This window comes from Homalodisca vitripennis, unplaced genomic scaffold (genome assembly GCF_021130785.1).
Source record: "Homalodisca vitripennis isolate AUS2020 unplaced genomic scaffold, UT_GWSS_2.1 ScUCBcl_2256;HRSCAF=6820, whole genome shotgun sequence".
Classification (NCBI taxonomy): Eukaryota; Metazoa; Arthropoda; class Insecta; order Hemiptera; family Cicadellidae; genus Homalodisca; species Homalodisca vitripennis.
The window spans coordinates 34,525-55,502 of record NW_025778395.1 but is presented as its reverse complement, the minus strand read 5'-3'; the positions used below and the strand labels follow the sequence as shown (position 1 = coordinate 55,502).

The window sequence follows — 20,978 nt, the reverse complement described above, 5'->3', positions numbered from 1 at the left end:
TAGAGAAGCTAAATTTTGACCAACAATTTAATAACAAAAATATCCTTCTGACTGATGACACCAATATCTCCCTGCTTTTAGCACATGTTTGTTTTTTTAGAAATTAACTTTTAAATTATTCCTGTATTAGATCATAAATGTATATGTAAAGTTGGTTGCTACTGTTTTTAAGTGGAGAAAGGTTTAAAATTTTGAAACCAAATCTTAAAATTCTTATTGTAGTTCAAAATCAAATTTCATACCTCTACCTCATTTTTTATAACAAAAACAGTAAACCTAGTTGTAGTGATCTTGTTTAACTCAAGTGGACTTACAGCAGATCTTTAGCAGAAGATTAAAAAAAACATTATACATTTTTAGGCAACATACTATTATTTACAAAGTGATAATACTATTAAATTATTTTGTAAACAACAATCACTATTATATAAAGATTAAAATCAATGACTTAATATTAAAACTTACCCTAAAAAATGTAGAAAAAATGATTTAATCATAACTCAAAATTGTACATAAAATCATGCTTTGATTCACTGCATTGGTGAAGAGAGTAAGGTATAATCACAAAATTCTTGTAACCAACAGGTTAAAGGAAGTATTTAATTGGACAATTCCTAAATAAACCATAGTATGGACTTTTCTAAAAGATAAGGTTTGATTTATTAAAAATGTACTCATATGAATGATCAAACAACATTTTTTAACTGGTTCAGACTGTGAAATAAATCGCTATGAGTTAATATAGATTGCTCAATACTTTATCTAAGGAAGTAACAGGACACCAGAGAGTTGTAAACTGATAAAAGTATTTCAAGAATGTTCATGCCTTGTCATGTTACTAAACATCATTTCTTGTTTTTAGGTTATGCTGAATAGGGCCAGATGGATTCTGTAATCTCATTGGAATAATACATCTTTGTTATTAAAATGTGGTAAACTTTTTAAGTTTAAGTTTTGTGATTTAATTTATACACTAAATGTTTTAATACAGTAGGTGGAGTGAAATATTGAAGAGTTAACATAGTGGTATGTTAACTCCAAACAAACATCAACAAAAATACCAACTTTTTGTAATTATCCTTAGCCCCTTAAAATAAATCCCACAAGGCTACATGCTGACATACTACCAATTATACTCAGAGTTACAAAAATACGAGTTAATATTTTGGGATATGGTTAAATATGTGAAAATAAACAATATATTTTCTCCTACACAAAGGTATATTTCACTTTGTGCAACGCCTATCTGTGTGTTCCATTTAAAACAATAGTAACTAGGAAACACTGTTGTGGTATAATTTTGCATGTTTGTATTTGTTATTAGGGTGTAACTTTCTGCTGAAAAAAGGAATCTATTATTAATAGTTCCAAAATGGCAACCTTTTTTAAAGTTTTAAAGTAACATTTTATAAAAACTGATACAAAGAGAGTATATTGCCAAGATACATACAAGATGGCAAATTAAAAGAAAAAAAATGTGATACCTAAGTTCCTAAATTATGTAACAATAAAATCAAATTTTTCAGACCCCATCCCCTCCTTGTAACAGACTTGTAATGGTACAATAAACCTTTTTTAATAATTAAGTAACACTGTTACCAACTACCCCCCTCCCACTATATATTTTATTCTAAAATTGTAGTATAAAGAAAATTTTCAATTCCTAAACCATGCTTTATTAATATGACACTAGCATTCCTAAACTATTTGCTTATATGGACATCGTTTTGAACTATTTACTGCTTCTTCTAGGTTTGTGCTTTTAAAACAATTTTAAATCAACGATTGAAACAGTTTTTCCCTGTTTCAACCACAACGCACCCAATCGCTCTGCACAGCACTCACTGTAGTACTTTTCATAGAGTATAGTATAAAAGAAAGAATTACTATTTCACTAGACTGTAATGTACATGCACTGATAGACTACTCAGCATCAGCTTGCTTGCTTGTTGCGCCAATCACTACACACCTCTCTGTATTCCTACTCAGTCAAAATCGATTGACATAAGATTTAAAACAAACCGCTTGACACAAAGATATGTAAACAAACCGCTTGACACAAAGAGATTTAAAACAAACCGCTTGACACAAAGAGATTTAAACAAACTGCTTTACCATTTAAGTACGTATTTAGATGGATAATTCAGACTTCTTTCTGTTTGCTTTATTGGGGGAAAATATAATACTAACTTTAAAATCTTCGCGGGACCCAGGCAAATTTTGTGAACAAATTCAAGCAATTAATTATTGAGGTTTAACAACTATGTAACACTGCGTCGAACCCCTCATGACCCCTGTAACGCTGCATAACACTGCTGAGTAGTCCCTTGGGGCGTTATGTTATTTAGGGACATAACAAATAATTTGACTCCTTATTTGTTATGAAGAGATGAAAAATAACAGAATAAATGTGTGTTTACTACTCTTGTGCAACCAACTACAGTTAAAAGTAGAAAACCGTCATACTATTTGTAGCCGCTTCTCCAAACAATAAAAGATACAATACACAATTTGGACAAGATAAATATTTTAGGTGACTTTTCATCCTGAAGCTAGCTGACATCTACTCTGACTCTATGGTGATGGGACAGATTTTTAGCATTTTGGTATTGCTTTAGACTAATATTATCCTTTTTTGTTGTTCTATATCATTCTTTTCTGTAGAAAACGTAGAAACTGATGATATCCTTAATAATTGATATTTTTATAGCATTGGGATTTAATTTTATATAAAATATAAATATATATATATATATATATATATATATATATATAAGTAGATATGAATATGGCGGTTCTAGCTCACTTTTGGGACAGACAGAAATTCCATACAAAATACTGTTTAAAGGACAATAAACGAATCTGTAAAATCAAACAGTAAGGCAGGTTCTAGCTCACTTTTGGGACAGTCAGAAAATCAACGTAAAATACTGTTTAAAGGACAATAAACTAATCTGTAACTCACGAATGAAAAATTAACCGAATCTATAGCCGTTTTACTGTTCATTGTAGGCTTCTAATTTCTAAGCTGTTTTAATGAAAAAATCCAGAAATCTTAATAAAAAATCTATAAACAGAAATAATGAAATTTGCTAACAATTCACTCGAGAAACCGGGGAGAATGTGAGTAAAACCGCATTCTTTTCACGAGGTTCTTCATTTACTTTCTCCAAATGTACTATAAAATCATCGAGGATTTCTGGCTTAAAATCGTAGACAAATTCAACATCCAGATAATGAAAAAATACAGGTAAAATCTTCTCATAATAAACGTGTGTATTTAAACCTACAAACCTAATGTATTCTTTGAAAAGGAAAATAATTTTGTCAACGGTTCCAAGAGATAAGTAAAAATTTTTGTTCTTTTTTCTAAATTCTGAGACAAATTTTGTTTGCTTCTTATCTCCATATTGTAATTTTTCTAAGCAGATTATTCAAATGTGTTAGCTTATTTCGAAATTTCTTAGGTTTAGGTCTTTCGTACAAAATTAAATTACAATCTCTACAAACTAATCTTTTATCAATAATTTCTCCTCTATTATAACACTTGTAACAGTTGGCATTATACTCTTCCATTTACAAAAAGAATAAATGGAAGCTATGGAACTAAGTCTGCCGAGATATAAATTTTTTCAGCGCAAATGTTTATGTTTATATTTCAACTACCGAGATAAAAAGAAAATAATTTCATTCTATTGTACAACTATTTAGGATATTTTGTTTATGATTACAAAGATTATTCCGGAAGAAATCGAGATTTTTCATCAGCGAAAGAGTATATTTTTGAAGTTTTAGAAGGAATGAAAGAGAAAAAATATGAACATCATTAACTACTGAATTTCTCTAATATCGTTCTTAATCACATCATAGGCTAAAAATTTCTCAGAAACCACAACCACATAACAAATCGCGTTTGTAACAGCATTTTGAAAATCCATATTGATAATTATATCGTTCTTTGAACTAGAAATATTTGTCAAAACTCTTTGTTGTATCAATGACATAAATGGGTCTATTTGCTATAAATTCTTTGGGGTTGTAATACATTTCCATATTTTTGTAGTAAACTTTCTTAAAATCTTGATACATCTGATACATGATTCTGAAAAAGACCACCGGAAATGTTTAAATTTTGTAATTCATCTGGATAATAAGAACCATTCAATTTTACTCTGATATTTTTTACATCCAAACTATCGAACTTTGAAAGGATTTTTTTCTTGATTATTCTGTCTATCTGTTTGAAAACCGATGATAACGAACTTGGGATTGAAGATATTTCTATAAATATTTGTGATATCGAACGAATAAGTTGTTCCGGAAATACCTTTTTGTTCAATACATTGCCAATCTAGAAAATTAAACACATAATGTTTTGAGATTTTATAATTTCATCAATCAACTGAATTTTACTCGTGGTTTTGTAATCAATCATTGGAACTCTAATAAAAAAAATCTGTAATTGTTATTTTTCCATCAACAGGCATAACATTTCCAGTTGCAGTCTTCAGAATCACATCATCGTCTTCTGCTCTTATAAAACTTAGATAAAATCCTCCTTTATAGATCGGAAATAGTAACATTTTCAAAAAATCCTAAGCCGAAATGTGCTAAATCACCGACCGCTTCAAATTGTCCAAATTTAAAAGTTGATTCAAAAACTGTTTGAAAATACATCACTTTTGGAATAACAAATGGTTTCCTTTAATAGTGCTTAATTGGCCACAGTTTTCGACTTCTTCTATCAATTTATTGTGTTTTCTTACTTCAATCTTAGAAAATAAAAACGGTATAAAATTATCGATTAATCTAACATTATCAGTTCCAAGATATGCTTGACCATCTTGTTTTGTTTAAAGTTCCAGAAATATAAACTGGAAGTTAGACGAGCAAAAGTTATCTCCAAAATCAATATTAAACTCAGTTCTTTTATTCGGTTCATTCAAATGTTGTTTACTAATTGGATAGAAATTTTTAAACTCCGCCCTTTCAATATCGCCTGAATACTTTTTTGTAGTCCACCATTTAATAAGAGAAAATTTAGAAATTTTAAACATCATGTATAAGTCGATAAGAAAAGATTTTAGTCATTTTAATGATCTACTTCGTCATATTCAGGATTCTGTTCCTTAAATTTTGCGATCTCGGTCACATATTTCAATAAAATCTGCACAGGATAGTAACCGCTATCTATAATATTGTTCCAATCAACTGTATCTTTATTTTCATCCAAAAAACTTTATACTCAAGTGTTGATAGAGGCAAAGAACAGACATATGATCTTTTAATTGATAATGTATATTTTCTTGAATGAACTCTGGGGACAGATTTTGATATTTAGCAATGTTATACCAATTCAATTTGTTTACGTATAATCTCATCATATCTTCGGATAATTCATATTTTTTGAGAAATGTCATCCCAATGTTCTTTTTTCAAATCTCTTTCGTGTTGCATTATAAAAAGATCGAAAGCACTGTAATGTCCCGCCATCTCTATTTATTAAGAAAAAATTTCAAGTTTTTATAAATTGGCTCTTTTTTGCGTTACATTCAGCACATTTTCCAGAAATTCTCTTAACTCCATTGATATTTGCATAGTATTTTATACCATTTGTTTCAGTTTTTGCCTTACACCTCACACAGTATATGAGCGCCATTTATATAAGGAAATTTTATCATGCATAAAACCCTACACGAATACCTATTTCAGTAAGATCTTCCTCCATATTATTAAGTTTTTTTTCTAATTTTTGAAATTTGACAGCATAAGAATCATTGTATTCAACAAATTTTATGACCAATATTCTCAAAGTTTTTCGTAGCATCTAAACTAAACTTATCAAAAGACTCTTTAAAATTAGTAAGTTTTTCATTAATTTCACCAACATCGTCTACTGATCTTCTATTTCTGGCTTTCTAACTTGTCATAGACTTCTGTTGTAAAATCTTTAACATGCTGTTTATGATTCTCATAATTTTGTTTTAGTTCATTAAACATTTTAATAGGATCTTCTAATTGAATCATTACAACAACATCAAATGGATTAATTCCTTTACTAACACCGCTAATTCTTTTTCCTTTAAAATCTAAGGCATTTTTAACATTCGGATCATGTAAATCAACAATATCGATGTTTTCTGATAATTTTAGAGGTTTTAAAATTTGTTCTTTAACAACAACATCATGTTTGTCAATACCAGGTCGAACACCGACAATTCTTTTCTTATTAGCCAAACTAACATAATTCTTTTCCAACTTTGATCGCTTCAGTAATTTTATCAGCTTTTTCGATATGAGACATTAAATTGGTAAATAATTTTTTTACACCATCATCAAATTCTTTTTCCAAAGTTTTTATTTTATCAGCAACTTCATTTGAACTCATGAAATTTGCAAGTTTGTTATCATATTCTGCTTTAAAATCTTCAATCTCGACAGCAAACATATCTGAATCTGGAAGGTTTTGTAATAAATTTTTCTAACTTGTTATCAAACTCATTTCTCAAACTATCAAAATTGACATTATTTCGAATATTTTCAGTTCTAATTTTGCGTTCCGAACACATCAAAAATATTTTGCGAATCCATATTTATTAAGCAATAATTTGTTGACAACTTCTTTAAAATCTTTTACCATCAGTCAGTTCATTCAAAACAAAAACACATAAATGACCACAAATTGGGGGATCTTTATAGTCTTGAATCTGAGAGTCATTGTAGTAGACGCTTGATTTTTTCAAATATTTGATCAATTCTATAGGTGGTTTGTCCTCAATTCTTCCATACGAATCAAAATAACATGCATTCTTATCATTTTTATAATAACAAACCCAATGCGTTCCACTCCCCAAAAATCGAGTCTAAATTCACAATTCCACATTCAAATTTCTTAACTTTTTCGGGTAATGTATCTCTCATGAAAATTCCTCTAAAATGTTTAATATTTTTGCAGATTTCTTCCAATTCTCCGAATGTTAAGGGTTCAAATTTTTTTTAATGTTTGATTTCACGTAATTCAAAGTTTTTTTCATCTAATCCAGATCCTGTAACATCTTCCAACTCTTTATCTAACCAATTTAAAATGTTTCGAACAATAGGAATCACATCTTTTTTAACGATTGGAGCAGCTTTACGAACATAAGGAACAACATTTTTAACAACTGGAATATTTTCTCCAAAATCTAATAAATCTTTCAAAAGTCCACCATTTTTAAGTTCTTTCAACTGATTATAAGAAAATTCTATTCTGGTTCCTTTATTGTTTTTCTTATGTTTTTCGAGTTTATTGTATTGTCTATTTGTTAAAAATATCTTATCTTCGCCATTTTTTTAGTTGATCTATTTTAAATTGAATACTAACGGGTATTTTTTTCTTAAAAGCGGATTTTTATTTTTTCTTTCTGATTTTTGCTGAAATTTACGTTCACCTCCATTTATATAGTTAAAATTTCAAGTTCTCTTCAATTCCCATTCCTAGTTTTCTCTTCAAAAACATTGCTCCAACTGTTGGAAGTGCAACAAATCTTTTCACCTAAAACTAGCATCTTTTGATAAAAATCTATCCATTGCCTTATCTTGCAAAACTTTATCTGCTATATGTCTGGAATTTGTGTCACTATGTTTTGCATAAAAAATATCGTGTTCCATAGCAGCTTGATCTAATTTATTTATACCAGGATCTCCTCTTTGTAGTCTTTTTTCGAGTTTTGTGCCAGGCCCCAGATACTGATAAGTTGGTACGTGTAATTCAAAAGGTAAATTGTTGATAAAATCATTCAAAAGTCCGCTACCTTCAATCATAGATGAACTTATTGCTGGCAAAACTCGCTTTAAATATTTAATTCCATCAGGTTTTTCAATCAATTCATCAAGTTTGTTCGAAATAAAATCTTTAATCGCTTTCTTTTCGTTCAAAAAATTGTTGTTTCCAGCCTTCTCTTGAGTATAAATATAATTTATAATTCCATCGAGTTTTGTCAAATCGTCGATATATCTGTACTCAATCTTATTATCATTGTATTTTCTTACACCTGATCCTTCGATTCGTTTTTCCCAAATTGGTTTAATCAAATTGATATATTTTTTACCTCTACTTGACTTAGGCTTCTTAGTAGATGGATCATTATTTTTGTAAATTGAGTCAGATTCCCATAAAATTTCTGTATACTTTTTCAAATCTTCTTCAGAATATAAATTATCTTTTGGAGCGTCATAGTCTGTTAATAATCTCCATAAACCTTGAGTTCCTTCATATGTTTTTTCATTAATAATGATATCATTATGTTCAAAATTCACGGGCAAAATTTCCAATCATAAAACTTTTCTTTTTTTTATCCCAATACAAAACCAAATTTATCATCTTTTACTCTAGGAAGGAATTTTTTACCAATTTCACCAATTATTATATCCGTTGTTCCAGGACTTATTGGTTCAACTATGGTAGAGAGTCTTCAATGATTCGAGGTCTAAATGGTGTTGAAGATGGTAATTTTGGCAATTCAAACTCAGATTCTGGAATCGAAATATCGGCAAATTGTCGTACAACTGGAACCAAATTCATTAAATTTTGATTATCGCTTAAAACATTTTCAATTTTGCCCTCAACATTTTTTATTGCAGAAGTTACAGGTTGATTAATTTTTTGAATAAGTTCTTGTTCTTCTTCATCAATTCGAATCTGTTCTTTAAATTCTTTGATTAATTTCTTTTCGATTTGATCAAGTTTTTTCGCTTCTTCAGAAGTTACGTTCACCATTTATTTAGGAAAATTTTGAAACGTGGAACACGAAACGTGGAACGTAAATAAAACGTGAACGTGGAACGTAAAAAACGTGAACGTGGAACGTAAAACGTGAACAGATTTACCGTTTTTCAGTTGTTTTCATAATGTAAATAAAAAGTAAAGATAATGTAAAAATAATTGTAACAAATATTTTATCAAGTAGATTTGCCAGACCACTGAGCAGCATTTATATTAGAAAATTTATTCAGATATTTACCATTTTTAGGCTTCAAAGTTAGATTAATAGTTAAAAAATCCGTAGTCTTCCTTCCAAATTTTATCACATAATTCATTATAAGTGGTTAAAACTCATATCAGATCCCACATAATTGTTATAAATCTTTCTCGAATAGTGATCATCTTGCTTAAAAATACACAACATATTCAGGTTATTTCTTATAACTTGTTTATCAACCTTTGAAAAGCATTGGGAAAGATAGATACAAGATATGTTTTTGTGACGGGACATTACGAAATATTCCTTAATAACGTCTTGATTTTCCAAAATACAATCATCAAAAACGATTAACGAATTGGGTTTACACTCGCTTAATGGAACTATGTCCTCAGAAGCATTATAAAAATGTGATACCTTTTTGCTTAAGTTTTTCTCAATATTTTCAAATCTTTCTTGCAATTTTTTATAAGCGTCTTGTTCTAAAGATTTACTAAAAACATACAAATTGGAATAAGGAATCAACCTATTGTAGATAAAATTCAATAATAAAGTTGTTTTTCCACATCCACTTGAACCAACAATTAACAATCTGATTGGTTGATCTTTCTTATTTTCTTCAAACGTTTGAAGTTTTATCTGATCTTTTTGCTTTAAAAATTTCTCCATTTAAATAGAAGATTTTCATCTTGAAGCAACGCTTGCGAAAATGAAGCTGTTCAAGTTGACTTCAGAAAGCTCTAAATTAGTTTTAAACTTGGAACATCCTATACACTTAGAGGAAGAATCAAATTATTTTATCGGTTTTAAGCGGTTTTTATTCTGACAATTTTGTAATAAAATATTAGTGAAAGTTCTCCTTATTGTATAGGATTTAGTGAGAAGAACATAACAAAATATTATGGTTTAAACAAAGGATATTATACTTTCGATCAAATAAAAAATTCCTTTAAAAATTATCTGAAAACATTCAAACAATCAGATAAATCTTTAAAACTTTGACGAAAACAAGTTTGAAATGCAAAAAAAAAATTATCTCTCTAATAAAATTAAAATAAATCACCAGTAAGAATAATGTTTTCAGCAATTATTGTAGATTTATTAGGGTTTGTTCAAGAAACTATTGAGCCAAATCAGGTATATTTAGGAAATAAAACGCCAAAATTTAGACCGGTTCGATGTAATTGAAGTACATTGTAATCTCGTTGAACCTAGTTTTGAAAATCATACCGAACATTTACACAAAGAATCTGAAATTTTGTACACTTTTTTCCCAAATGTTGCTTATGGATCAAAAATCAGTGAAAAACCGAATGAAATCGATTATATTCCAATTAGAAAAAATATTAAAAGAATTCAAAAAAATCGTTCTAACTATACAAGACTCTGAGGGAAATTTAATAAATAATGAGAGTATAAACAACAATATATTTAAGATTGTCGAAAGAATGATGAATCAAGGGGGGGAACGAATCGTTCTTACCTTCAAACTTTCAAAACGAGTTGATAATGATGATAAATACCAATACTTTTATCTAAAAGATAAGGTAGCCCTCGAGGGCCACCTCACAAATATTCACAAAAAATACGAATAAAGACAATGTTAAAGAAAAATACAAAAAAAGCTTTGAAAACATAGATTCTGACAAGGGTATCGAATCGCGACTCTTTCAAAATCTTCATCCTGACCCTGTTTTCATCAATGAATCAGGACTTTATACTCAAAATAATAAAAAATTGCTTGTTAAATTTTATTTCTATCTAAATGGAGTCAGTTGTAGACCTACTTAATAATCAACTAAAATTCAATAACAAACATATCTTTACGATTGTTGACGAAAACAATGTGATCTGGTTTAAGGCTAAAGACGTAGCAAAAATTCTAGAATATGAAAATACTATGCAAACGATCAGAATAAACGTTGACGAAGATGATAAAAACTTCTATTTTATCTAAATATAAGGGGGGCTATAAATAGCTTACCTTCAAACTTCCAAAAATAACACTGTTTTCGTTAATGAATCTGGGCTTTATTCTCAAAATAAAAATTACTAGTTAAATTTTTTTTCTATCTAAATGGAGTCAGTTGTGAATCTACTCAAATTCAATAATAAAGAAATTTTAACATTTGTTGACGAAAATAATGAATTTTGGTTTAAGGCGAAAGATGTTGCAGAGGTGTTAGAATATAAAGATACGAAGAAAGCAATTAAAGAACATGTCAAAGAAAAATATAAAAAAAGCTTCCGAAAACATACATTCTGAAGGTAGGGGTGATTCGCCCCCGCCTTCAAACTTTCAAAAAAACACTGTTTTCATCAATGAAGCAGGCATATATTCTTTAATCTTGAAATCTAAAATGAAAAATAGCAGAAATGTTTCAAGATTGGGTTTTAGAAGAAGTTTTACCAAGTATTCGTAAATTTGGTGTGTACAAACTTGAAAACAAGATTAAATATTTAGAGGACGAAGTTAAACACTTGCAAATTAAAGATGAAATAAAAACGGAAAATAATCGCAAAACAAAGTGTAAAAATTGACTTAATGAAACCAGACCTTGTTTGTAAAGATTTTGCTAAGAAAAAACACCATGTTTTTGTATTAATTAAGAAGAATCACATGTGGGAATATCCTTATTACGTTATCAGAGCTCAAAAGAGAGAAATACCGAAAAGATTGAAAGAACTTGAAATTGATTACCCAGAAATGGAATTTTATTAAGACAAGGAGATCCAAATTCTATCAATCTGTATAACCAAATGAAAGAATCTTTGAATATTTTATACAACGGAAATCATTTTACTACAAATATGGCAGAATCTCGACTGATTTATAGAATATCTAAATTACACGATGAAAATGTTACTCAATTTTACTAAAAACTCTTGAATTATGATATTTTGTTTGTAAATGTTTTTGATAATTATTTAACCATTTTTATAGTTCTTCCACATTCACATTGAGTATCTTCATAATATAATCTATGGTGATTCTTCTTTACACAATCTTTACAATATGAGTCTTTCTTATCTCTACTATAGGGATGACTATTAAACTCTGAAATTTTTTTAGTTTCTTTACATTTAAAGACATTCTTTCTCTTCCAAAGTTAATTTTTCTATTTTATCATACAGCTCTTTATGATACTTCCTATAACAATCTTTACAATTATAAATAATTCCATCTTTTCTACTTTTATCTTTATAAAAAGCTTCAAAACCTTTTATTTCTTTGCACATTGAACATTTCTTTTGAGCCTCCATTTATATAGAAAAAATCTTTGACTTTCTCAATTCATATTCATAAAACTTTCCGGTTATTTCTTCATTATTTAAATCTTTTATACTATAAGTTACAGGATCTGCTTTATTAATTTGATAAATCACAAAGATTTCTCTTGACCAATTGTTCTTATATTTGTTCGAAAATGTTTGTTTTTTACTAACAATTCTTACATGATCATTGACTTTAAATTTAGTTTTCGTGTGAATTTCTGGTGGAACATACTTAAAAACCGACTCTAATAACTCTTTTTCTGCATCTTTATCTACGTCTTTAGGCTTCATTTTGATTGTGCTATGAACAGTATCGTTATATTTCTTTACGATTTCTTGAAGAATATCGATCCATTTAAAGTTTTTATTAATCTCAAAAATTACTTTCATTCTCTCATTTTGAGTTCTGTTATATCTCTCTACAATACTTGATTTCTCTTCGTTTTCAGTATGATAAATCTTAATGTTGTATTTCCTCAAAACATCGTTAAATTCTTTATTTTTAAACTCTAAACCCTTATCTGTATGAAGTAAGTTAGGAGGTTTGTGATTGATCCTTATGGCATCTTTTACTATATCTTCGAAGGCTTTTGAAACATCTTTACCGTTTTTTCTTTTGATAGCTCTTGACCAAGCATATTTTGAGAAAGTATCAATAACATTTAACATATACTTAAATCCATCATTTTGATCTGAATAGTTAGACATTATAACTAAATCTGCTGCCCATAAATCGTCAATTCCTAAAGTTATAATTTTTCTCTTTTTAAACTTTTTTTCGTACTGGTGCATGAATTTCTCTAGCTTCAATCTCGATTTCTTCCTTATTCTTAGATTCTTTCTTTACTTGTTTTTCATTTGGATTCTTTATAAATTTACTCTTATTTGTCTTACATTTTTGAACATTTTGCTGCAATTCTATACAAAACCCGTTTTGAGTTTGAACGATTTTAGAATCTATATTTTTCGTTTTTTTCTTGCATTTGTGGCAGTGAATCAAATCATCTTCCATTTACATGTCAAAGTTTCCAAGTTTATTTAACTCATCTAATATATTAGATTTTGCTTCGCCTTTATATCCATACGGTACTGTATCGATCTTATTTTCTAGGACATTTCTCTTATCATCTTTAGCGTTCAGTGCCAGCTTGTTTATGGTGATGGTATACAATTCATGTTTATAGCTTTTTATTACAGTCATCTCCCTAAATTCTTCTTTATCTTCGAACAATAACATCTCTTTAAGTTTTCGATATTTATTGTTTTATTTACAACGCTTCTCTTAATTTCCTTTACACCTAACTGGGTTTTTATCTAGATATTTGTACGAGTACATCTTAGACCTTAAACCACAAAATTCTTCTAAAACTTCGCTATTTAACTCATCTTTGAATTTCCCTATTACCTTTCTTATTTTTAGTCGTGAAACATTCATGATCTTTTGGATAATCACTTGTATCAAAGTCATCTATATTTTCTTTAATAATTTTAAAAGGATCTCGTTTCAATTCTACAAAATAACTGTCTGTATCCATGTAAACACAGATTCAAATCTGGATCAAACTTCTTTAATTTGTTGTAATAAAACTCGTACATTAGCAATTTTGAGAGGTCGAGAACTGAAAATCCTATGTAAATCGGTTTGTTAAATTTAACCTTTTGTTTGTACATGTGACTCGCTATACAGTTGTCGTCAAAGATGTGTAAAAGCATTTGAAGTTCGTTTTCTTGGCCTGTTTCATGAAAAATTCTTCATTTCCTAGTCTAATATCACATCTGTTTCTCACATTTTCCATAGATTTTCCAAAAACTGAGTTGTTCATCAGCTTATAAAAGTCCTTTTCAAAGTCACTTGTAGCTTTGGTTCTCATGTTTGTGTTAAAATCAATGTAATCTTTCATAAAAGGCTTCTGATCGAATGCAATAACTCTATTCACATGTTTCAAAATCATACCTTGTTCCAGATAGAATTTCAAATTTCTAGAATGAACAACATATTCAGTTTTATCCAGTAGAGTTGTGCAAAGTTTGTTGTTATAATGTTCTGGAGCAAGAGGCAAATCTTTATGATTTTCATGTAAATTCTTCGGATATTCTAGATCGACTTCGAGAATATAGCCATAATCTTCGTCGCCAGTGAGTTCCAAAATTGTTTCTTTCCAATCTGCTGTTGTATACGTTTTAGGATCCATCCACTTGATTTCGTTATATGGTAAATTTTGCATTAGGCCATACCCATAAAGGTTATTAGCATCGACGTACAACAAATAGTTTTCAGGCTTTGTCTTATCAAAATCTTTTAAATATTTGTTATTTGCTTTCACATATCGTTTAATACATTGAGAAAATGCCTCCGCGAATACCTTTTTCGATCATCAAATACATATTATAATCACTAATTAATTGTAATTCTATATTCGTTAATTTTAACATAGCATCCCATGCAAGACTGGGAGCTGTTAGATAGTGTGCTGGATCAAGTTTATAGCAATTCAAACAAATATTCCTAAAATTTTCAAAGATATCAGCGAGCAATAGAACATCTTGAATGTTATAGAGATCAGAGTAATTTCCTAGATTTTTCTCTTTTAATTTGTTCCATACATTTAAGTAGTGTTGAAAATCTTTCTCAGATATGCTCTCATCTGTCAAAAGTGAATAGAAATCTTGAATTCTCAATTCTTCTGTGTAATCAAGTTTTTCAATACTGTCGATAAATTCGTAAGGAAATATGCCTTTTCCAGATAGAATTTTAAAGATTTCTTCTTCGTCATTTGGTTGTCTATCTAGAATTGCGTTCAGACCATCTTGTATAAAATGATTTGTATGTTTGAAGTCTTCTCTCTTTAGATTTTTAGCTAACTTTTCTATAGACGAGGCCATGAATCTGAACGTGTCTACAAACGAAAACTTGATGAATTTTCTTGGCTTATCACCTTCGAATTCATAGCCATATCCAGAATTTACAGAATAATTTATATATTTTTCATCGGTGTTTGCAATCAAATCAACGTTTCCATATTGTTTAGCCAATTCTTTTATGTACAAATGAGTGTCGTAACATGACATATTGTGACAGAAAACTGGAATATTCTGAGGAAATTTGAGATTCAAGTTACAAGATAAATGAGCTGAACCTCTAAATTTACCTGTTAAATGACAATGATCTCGTACTTTTTTTCTTGTTTGATTATCAAAACCCTCACATTCACAAATATGGCAAAGATTTGAATTTTGATATGCAATTTCTTCTTCTTCGGTCAATTTCATAGGTATTTTATTCTTAGAATTATACTTTTTAGCTATGTATTTCGATAATTTATTAAGTTCTTCAAACAATTTTGCAGGAACATTTGGCAAATCTTCTTCATTTTTAGCTCGATAACATATCGGCTTGTACATACGATTGGTCACATTAGACACTAAGTATAGAGTAAAACCATATGGAATGTGCTTCTGAATCTTGGTTGTGATCGATTTTTGCGGATTGTTTTTGCATGTGGGAATCTTCTCTAATATGCTTTCAAAATCCATATAAATAACGTAAGGATGAGAAAATTTCTTTTGATAATTAATAAATGTTGTTGTTTGACCTGGAAACGGCATAATTGGCTTACAAACTTCGTGATTTTTACAAATTTCTAAATGGTCTGTTAAATCTCCAGATTTGTAGAAATGGCTTAAACATCTTCTGCATAGAAATTTTTTGTGTTCATGCTTAGATAACTGAGAGAAAACGAGCTTATTTAAATCTGTTATCAAAACATAATGAGATTTGTCTTCTTGTTTAACATACAATAAGTCAATGTTTAACTCAGCGTCGTATTTTTCAGAAATTTGTAATGGAACAATATTGAGTTTCTCATCATAACTGTAGATATTTATAGACATTTTTGGATATTTGTACTTGGAATTGTGACTTCGTTTTTCAAATAATTGTATATCTTTTAAGGACATTGGATACTCGAAACCTGAAAATATCTCGTCATTTACAAATTTCTCGTATTGCTTTGCTCTGTCAGCATTCTTTTCGGGTTTTTCAATAGCGCATCGGATAGAATAAACAAAAACAGAAATCATCTTTATTTTTGATATTTATACAAGCTTTCTTATCTTTGATTTTCTTTGGTAAATCGATATATGATCCTGCGTTCATAAATTCGTGTTTATTAAGGCTCAAAATCAGTTGTTTACAGCGTTTTTAATGTCCATCCAGAACCTCGATTTGGATGATTTGTCTGTTCTCGATGTGGTTAATTTATTAAAATTGCTTAGTAATAAAGTCGTTTATGTCAAAGATCTCGTCTGCTTTTATAGTAAAATACATTGGGCAAGTTTGTGTTTCACGTTCACTAAAGTTTCTTTCGTATTCGCATTCCAAAGAGAGATATCCTTTACTATTTTTAACATTTTCTTGAAATTTTTCGATTTAAACTTTTAATTCTGGACGCAAAATAGAAAAGATATTTGTAAATTGACATGGAATTATCGTTCAAGTTTGTTAAAATGTATTGCTTGAAAAGACCGTGTATTGAGGATAAAACTTCTACATCAATGATATTTTCGGGTTTCTCATTAAGAGTTTTGTCAATTTCTTCGATCATTTCAGACTTAGTTTTATCGTTTGTTTCAATGGACAATTTCTCAGGGATTGATTGAATTTTTTCATCTTTAAATAGATTGAGATTTTTCTTTTCAACTTTGAAATTTTTCTTTAGTTCACGCAATTTTTCTATAATTATACATCTTCTCGTGGACCATCGATTTGATTCTCTTTAGCCCAAGTCTTCAAATAATTTAATTCTTTTTCATAAATATCTTTATTTTTCAGATGATTCTTTGACTTATAATGTCGGGTAAAAATGATGTTCAAAAACATCTTTTTTGCAGTATGGGCACTCTATCTTTTTTCCGCTCCATATTTAAAGAGCAAAAATTTGTAAACTAAAAATTTTGAGGAAGTGGTGATTTTTTGACACAAATCAGCACAAATTGTAGTAAAACAGCTGTAGATTCTTCTATTTATTATAGAAAAATCTGTAAACTAAGACTTAAAATTATTGAAAAAATAGTATAGTTATAGTAATAAAAGTACTTTTATTACTATATTGGTTTGTAGGGGGTAATTTAAATTCTATAATACTATTTTTTCAATATTTTTTTCTTTAACTTTTCCAAGATTTTTCATTAAGATTTTAATATATTTACAACAGAATTTTCGAGAAATATCGTTCACATTATCAACTTTTTTAAAGCTAAAAATTCGCAATAATTAGAGAAATTCAGTAGATTTTCAGGATTTTTCAAAAAAAATCTCTAGTATATATGCACCTTAAGAGCTGTGGTTTTGACCCTAAAAACACGTTTTTAGGGTCAAAACCCCGGTTTTTTGTGTATTTTGGAAGTATAGTTTTGATTTTTCACCTTTAAAAGTGTAGAAGTATTAATTTTTTTCTATGTAAATGGCGCTGTTACAAGAGTTGAATAAGGTTGGTGATTTAAAGTTCAAAGAATACAAGAGATTAATAGAATTAGAAGAAAATAAGAAATACAAAAATTTTGAATCTGGAGAAAATGAAAGATAAATTCGGGTTTACAATAATTGCCGAGTTGGGAAGATTGTAAAGTACACTTGCCAAACAGATTTTTGACTGTTTTGGATGAAAAAAAGATTAAAAGAATTGAACAAAAAATGAAAAAATTACACTTGGTTGTTACTGGAAAGAAGACTATTAAAGATAAAGACTGTGTTACAATTAACTTCGTGGAATAAAGATTTCGAAGATTTCTGGATTTTTTTCATTAAAACAGCTTAGAAATTAGAAGCCTACAATGAACAGTTAAAACGGCTATAGATTCGGGTTAATTTTTCATTCGTGAGTTACAGATTAGTTTATTGTCCTTTAAACAGTATTTTTGTATGGAATTTCTGTCTGTCCCAAAAGTGAGCTAGAACCGCCATATTCATATCTACTTATATATATATATACATGTATATATATACATACATTAACTAAATGGAGAGGTAACATGCTTATAAAACATTTAATTCAAAGCTAGTAAATTATAAATACTTAGCATCTGGAGAATTTTATCTAGTTTGTGAAAATATATACTTTAAATAGCTTTTAAATTGAAATAATACATCTACAAGAAAGTGGTACAAAATGTTTTTGTCACAATAGTTTTCTACCAAATATGGTAGGTTCCTAATGGGTACTACAATTAATTATAATTACTTTATTTACGTTACTCAAAAGTCGGAAAGTAAAAAATAATTCAGTAATAATTCTATAAAATAATATAACCAACGAGAACAAAATCATATCATGAAGATGTAATAATAGGAATTACTCTCACCACGTAACTATGTACAAAAACAAATGTCACATTCTAAATTCATTATAGAACATTTATTTATGTTATTGATGATGTGGTTAACACTTGCTTGTTTAACATGCTTTTGAATTATGTGTAAAACGTTACTGGAAAAAATAATTCTATACAAAATAACAGACCCCAAAGTGCATAAACGTCGATTTTGAATGTTTCGTATTTCAATAGCACACTAAATTCATTGGAAATTGTATGCCAATATTACGGTTAATATAAAACCTTTAAATGTGCTAAAAGAAAGTGATTACTTTAAACTATCACATCACCAGATCTATACCTGTGTTTCCCGAGCCAGTGAAGTGTGTGGTCGCTAGCGATGAGCACCGAATGTCTGGTGCCGGCCGCAGCTCGCACCACGTGACCCCACGCCACTGGGCAGCTCAGATCTGTGCCTCGCTGTACTGCACTGACTTGTCCGCTGTCATTGGCTCCCCAGGCGTAGCACATGCCTGTCAACGTGATGGCGAGACAGTGGGAGTCCCCACACACTATCCGGTCCACTCCACCGTGCAACAACTGGTTCACCAACACTGGTCTACACAATGATACAGTTAAATTCAGCAGAAGTACAAAAAACAGTGTTTATTTAATAAACTAACTATACAACATAGTACTTTTGGCGTAGACAGAAGATGTAGGTAGAATTTGTGACAATTGTGAAATATTATTAATTGATTCTCATGGATACTTAATTAATATATCAAAACTGTTCAAAATACAACAAAATTGTTTATAACAAAAAGTTTAGGAAATATTATAAGCATTCTAGAACACTTATTTTTTTTCTACAACTTCATGTATTACGGAGCTGTGATTTTTTTTCAAGTTTGTTGAACTGAACGAAATGGTGTACAAAGCTGGCCAATGACCTTTGACAAGATGTAAGATACATTTTTGTACCAAGTTTGAACTTGTTTCAGCATTCCTATCCTCTGGAGATCATATTGACGGAAGTTATGAACAAATGTTCAATAAGAGAAGGCAATTATAATAAACTGATTTAGTATACAAAATACACCTAAATATATATCACAAGTCAAAGCAGCTGATGCCTCTGTGATAATAATGTTTGTTGCTCCCAGCTTGTATAAGCATATCTTTTAAACGGTCATACTTGCTCATCCATTCACAGGTTTTATTGAAAAAAGAACCATTGGAGTTATAAAGAAAATAGCAAAATAGATGGTGTCTACTAAACTTTTATAACTATAATCTGATTTTTTTTATTTGACTTTAACAGTTTTCAACATGTGCCATTTTGTTAACATTAAAACAAATCACACAATTTTGAATTTAAGTTTTCCTCTTATTTATTATAACCCATATGCATAGTTTGGTACCTGTAGCTTTACCAGTTCTACGGGTTATTTAAAAAAAAATAATAATAATATTATAATAAAATAAAAATAGCAGCTAGCAGCTAAACAACACATTTCTCAAACTATGTTTATATGGCATTTATTTGTTTGATATCATGAGCACTATCAGCCACAGAAGTTTATGACACTCTTTTCTGAACGCTCTGTACATGAAGAAAATGTGTTCATAAAAATCAAATAAGTATCAGCAACAAAACACTGTAATTCTGCCCTTCAATTGTGTTCTTTGTTGTTCCTTCTGACAAAAGGTAAAACTCTCAAACAGTGATGGTTGAAACAGGTAAATGACTAGTAGGTGACTGTAATCTTAGGAATTATTTCAATAGTAGATATGAACAGGACTTGTATATTTCATTAAAAGTAGCACCATCTAAGTTTATTTAGCTATGTTAGTTCTAGCATTTATATAACGATGTATAACATATGTAGGTAAATTAAAAGGAACGAAAACATAAAGATTATTTTTTCAAATCACTTTAACGAAATAGCCTATATAATACAACATTCTAAACTTATTTATCATGAAACACTTTTTTGGGTTCAAACAGTTTTTATTATTACATCAGTTTGATAGAGTAAGAATATTTAACAAGTCCTGTATGCCCTTAATTAATATATTCAATTAGGAAAAGTGTTCTTCACCCCGTTATCAGTAACAGTGAAAATCTGATGATGTTCAAAAATAAAAGTTACTTAGTAAAGTTCAAATGCTACTACCATTAAATAAGCTTGATTACATCTTCGTGTGTATTAGTTAATGGCATTTAGTTACCACCAATGTTACCAATATTCCCAAATCACACAAATGTAAAGTTAGGTTTTATAGTCTGCATTCAAATGTTTTTTTAACATTTAAAATGATGGAAAAATTATTGGATGTGACAAATTAAACTGTTTTCTGTTATACAGGGTGATTCAAAACTAAACGGCAATCTCTCGGGAGCTTATTCTATAGCTAAAAAAACAA

General features: G+C 29.2%; 1 protein-coding gene across 1 annotated transcript in view; it reads right to left on the bottom strand.

Moving 5' to 3' along the window:
* LOC124371926 overlaps nucleotides 1-20,978 on the bottom strand; it is a gene marked incomplete at its 3' end in the record, with an annotated part of 49,838 nt that overhangs the window by 20,375 nt on the left and 8,485 nt on the right. The window contains exon 3 of the mRNA XM_046830297.1: nucleotides 18,910-19,167. Coding sequence (XP_046686253.1) covers nucleotides 18,910-19,167 — 258 coding nt within the window. The remainder of the gene's footprint in view (nucleotides 1-18,909; nucleotides 19,168-20,978) is intronic.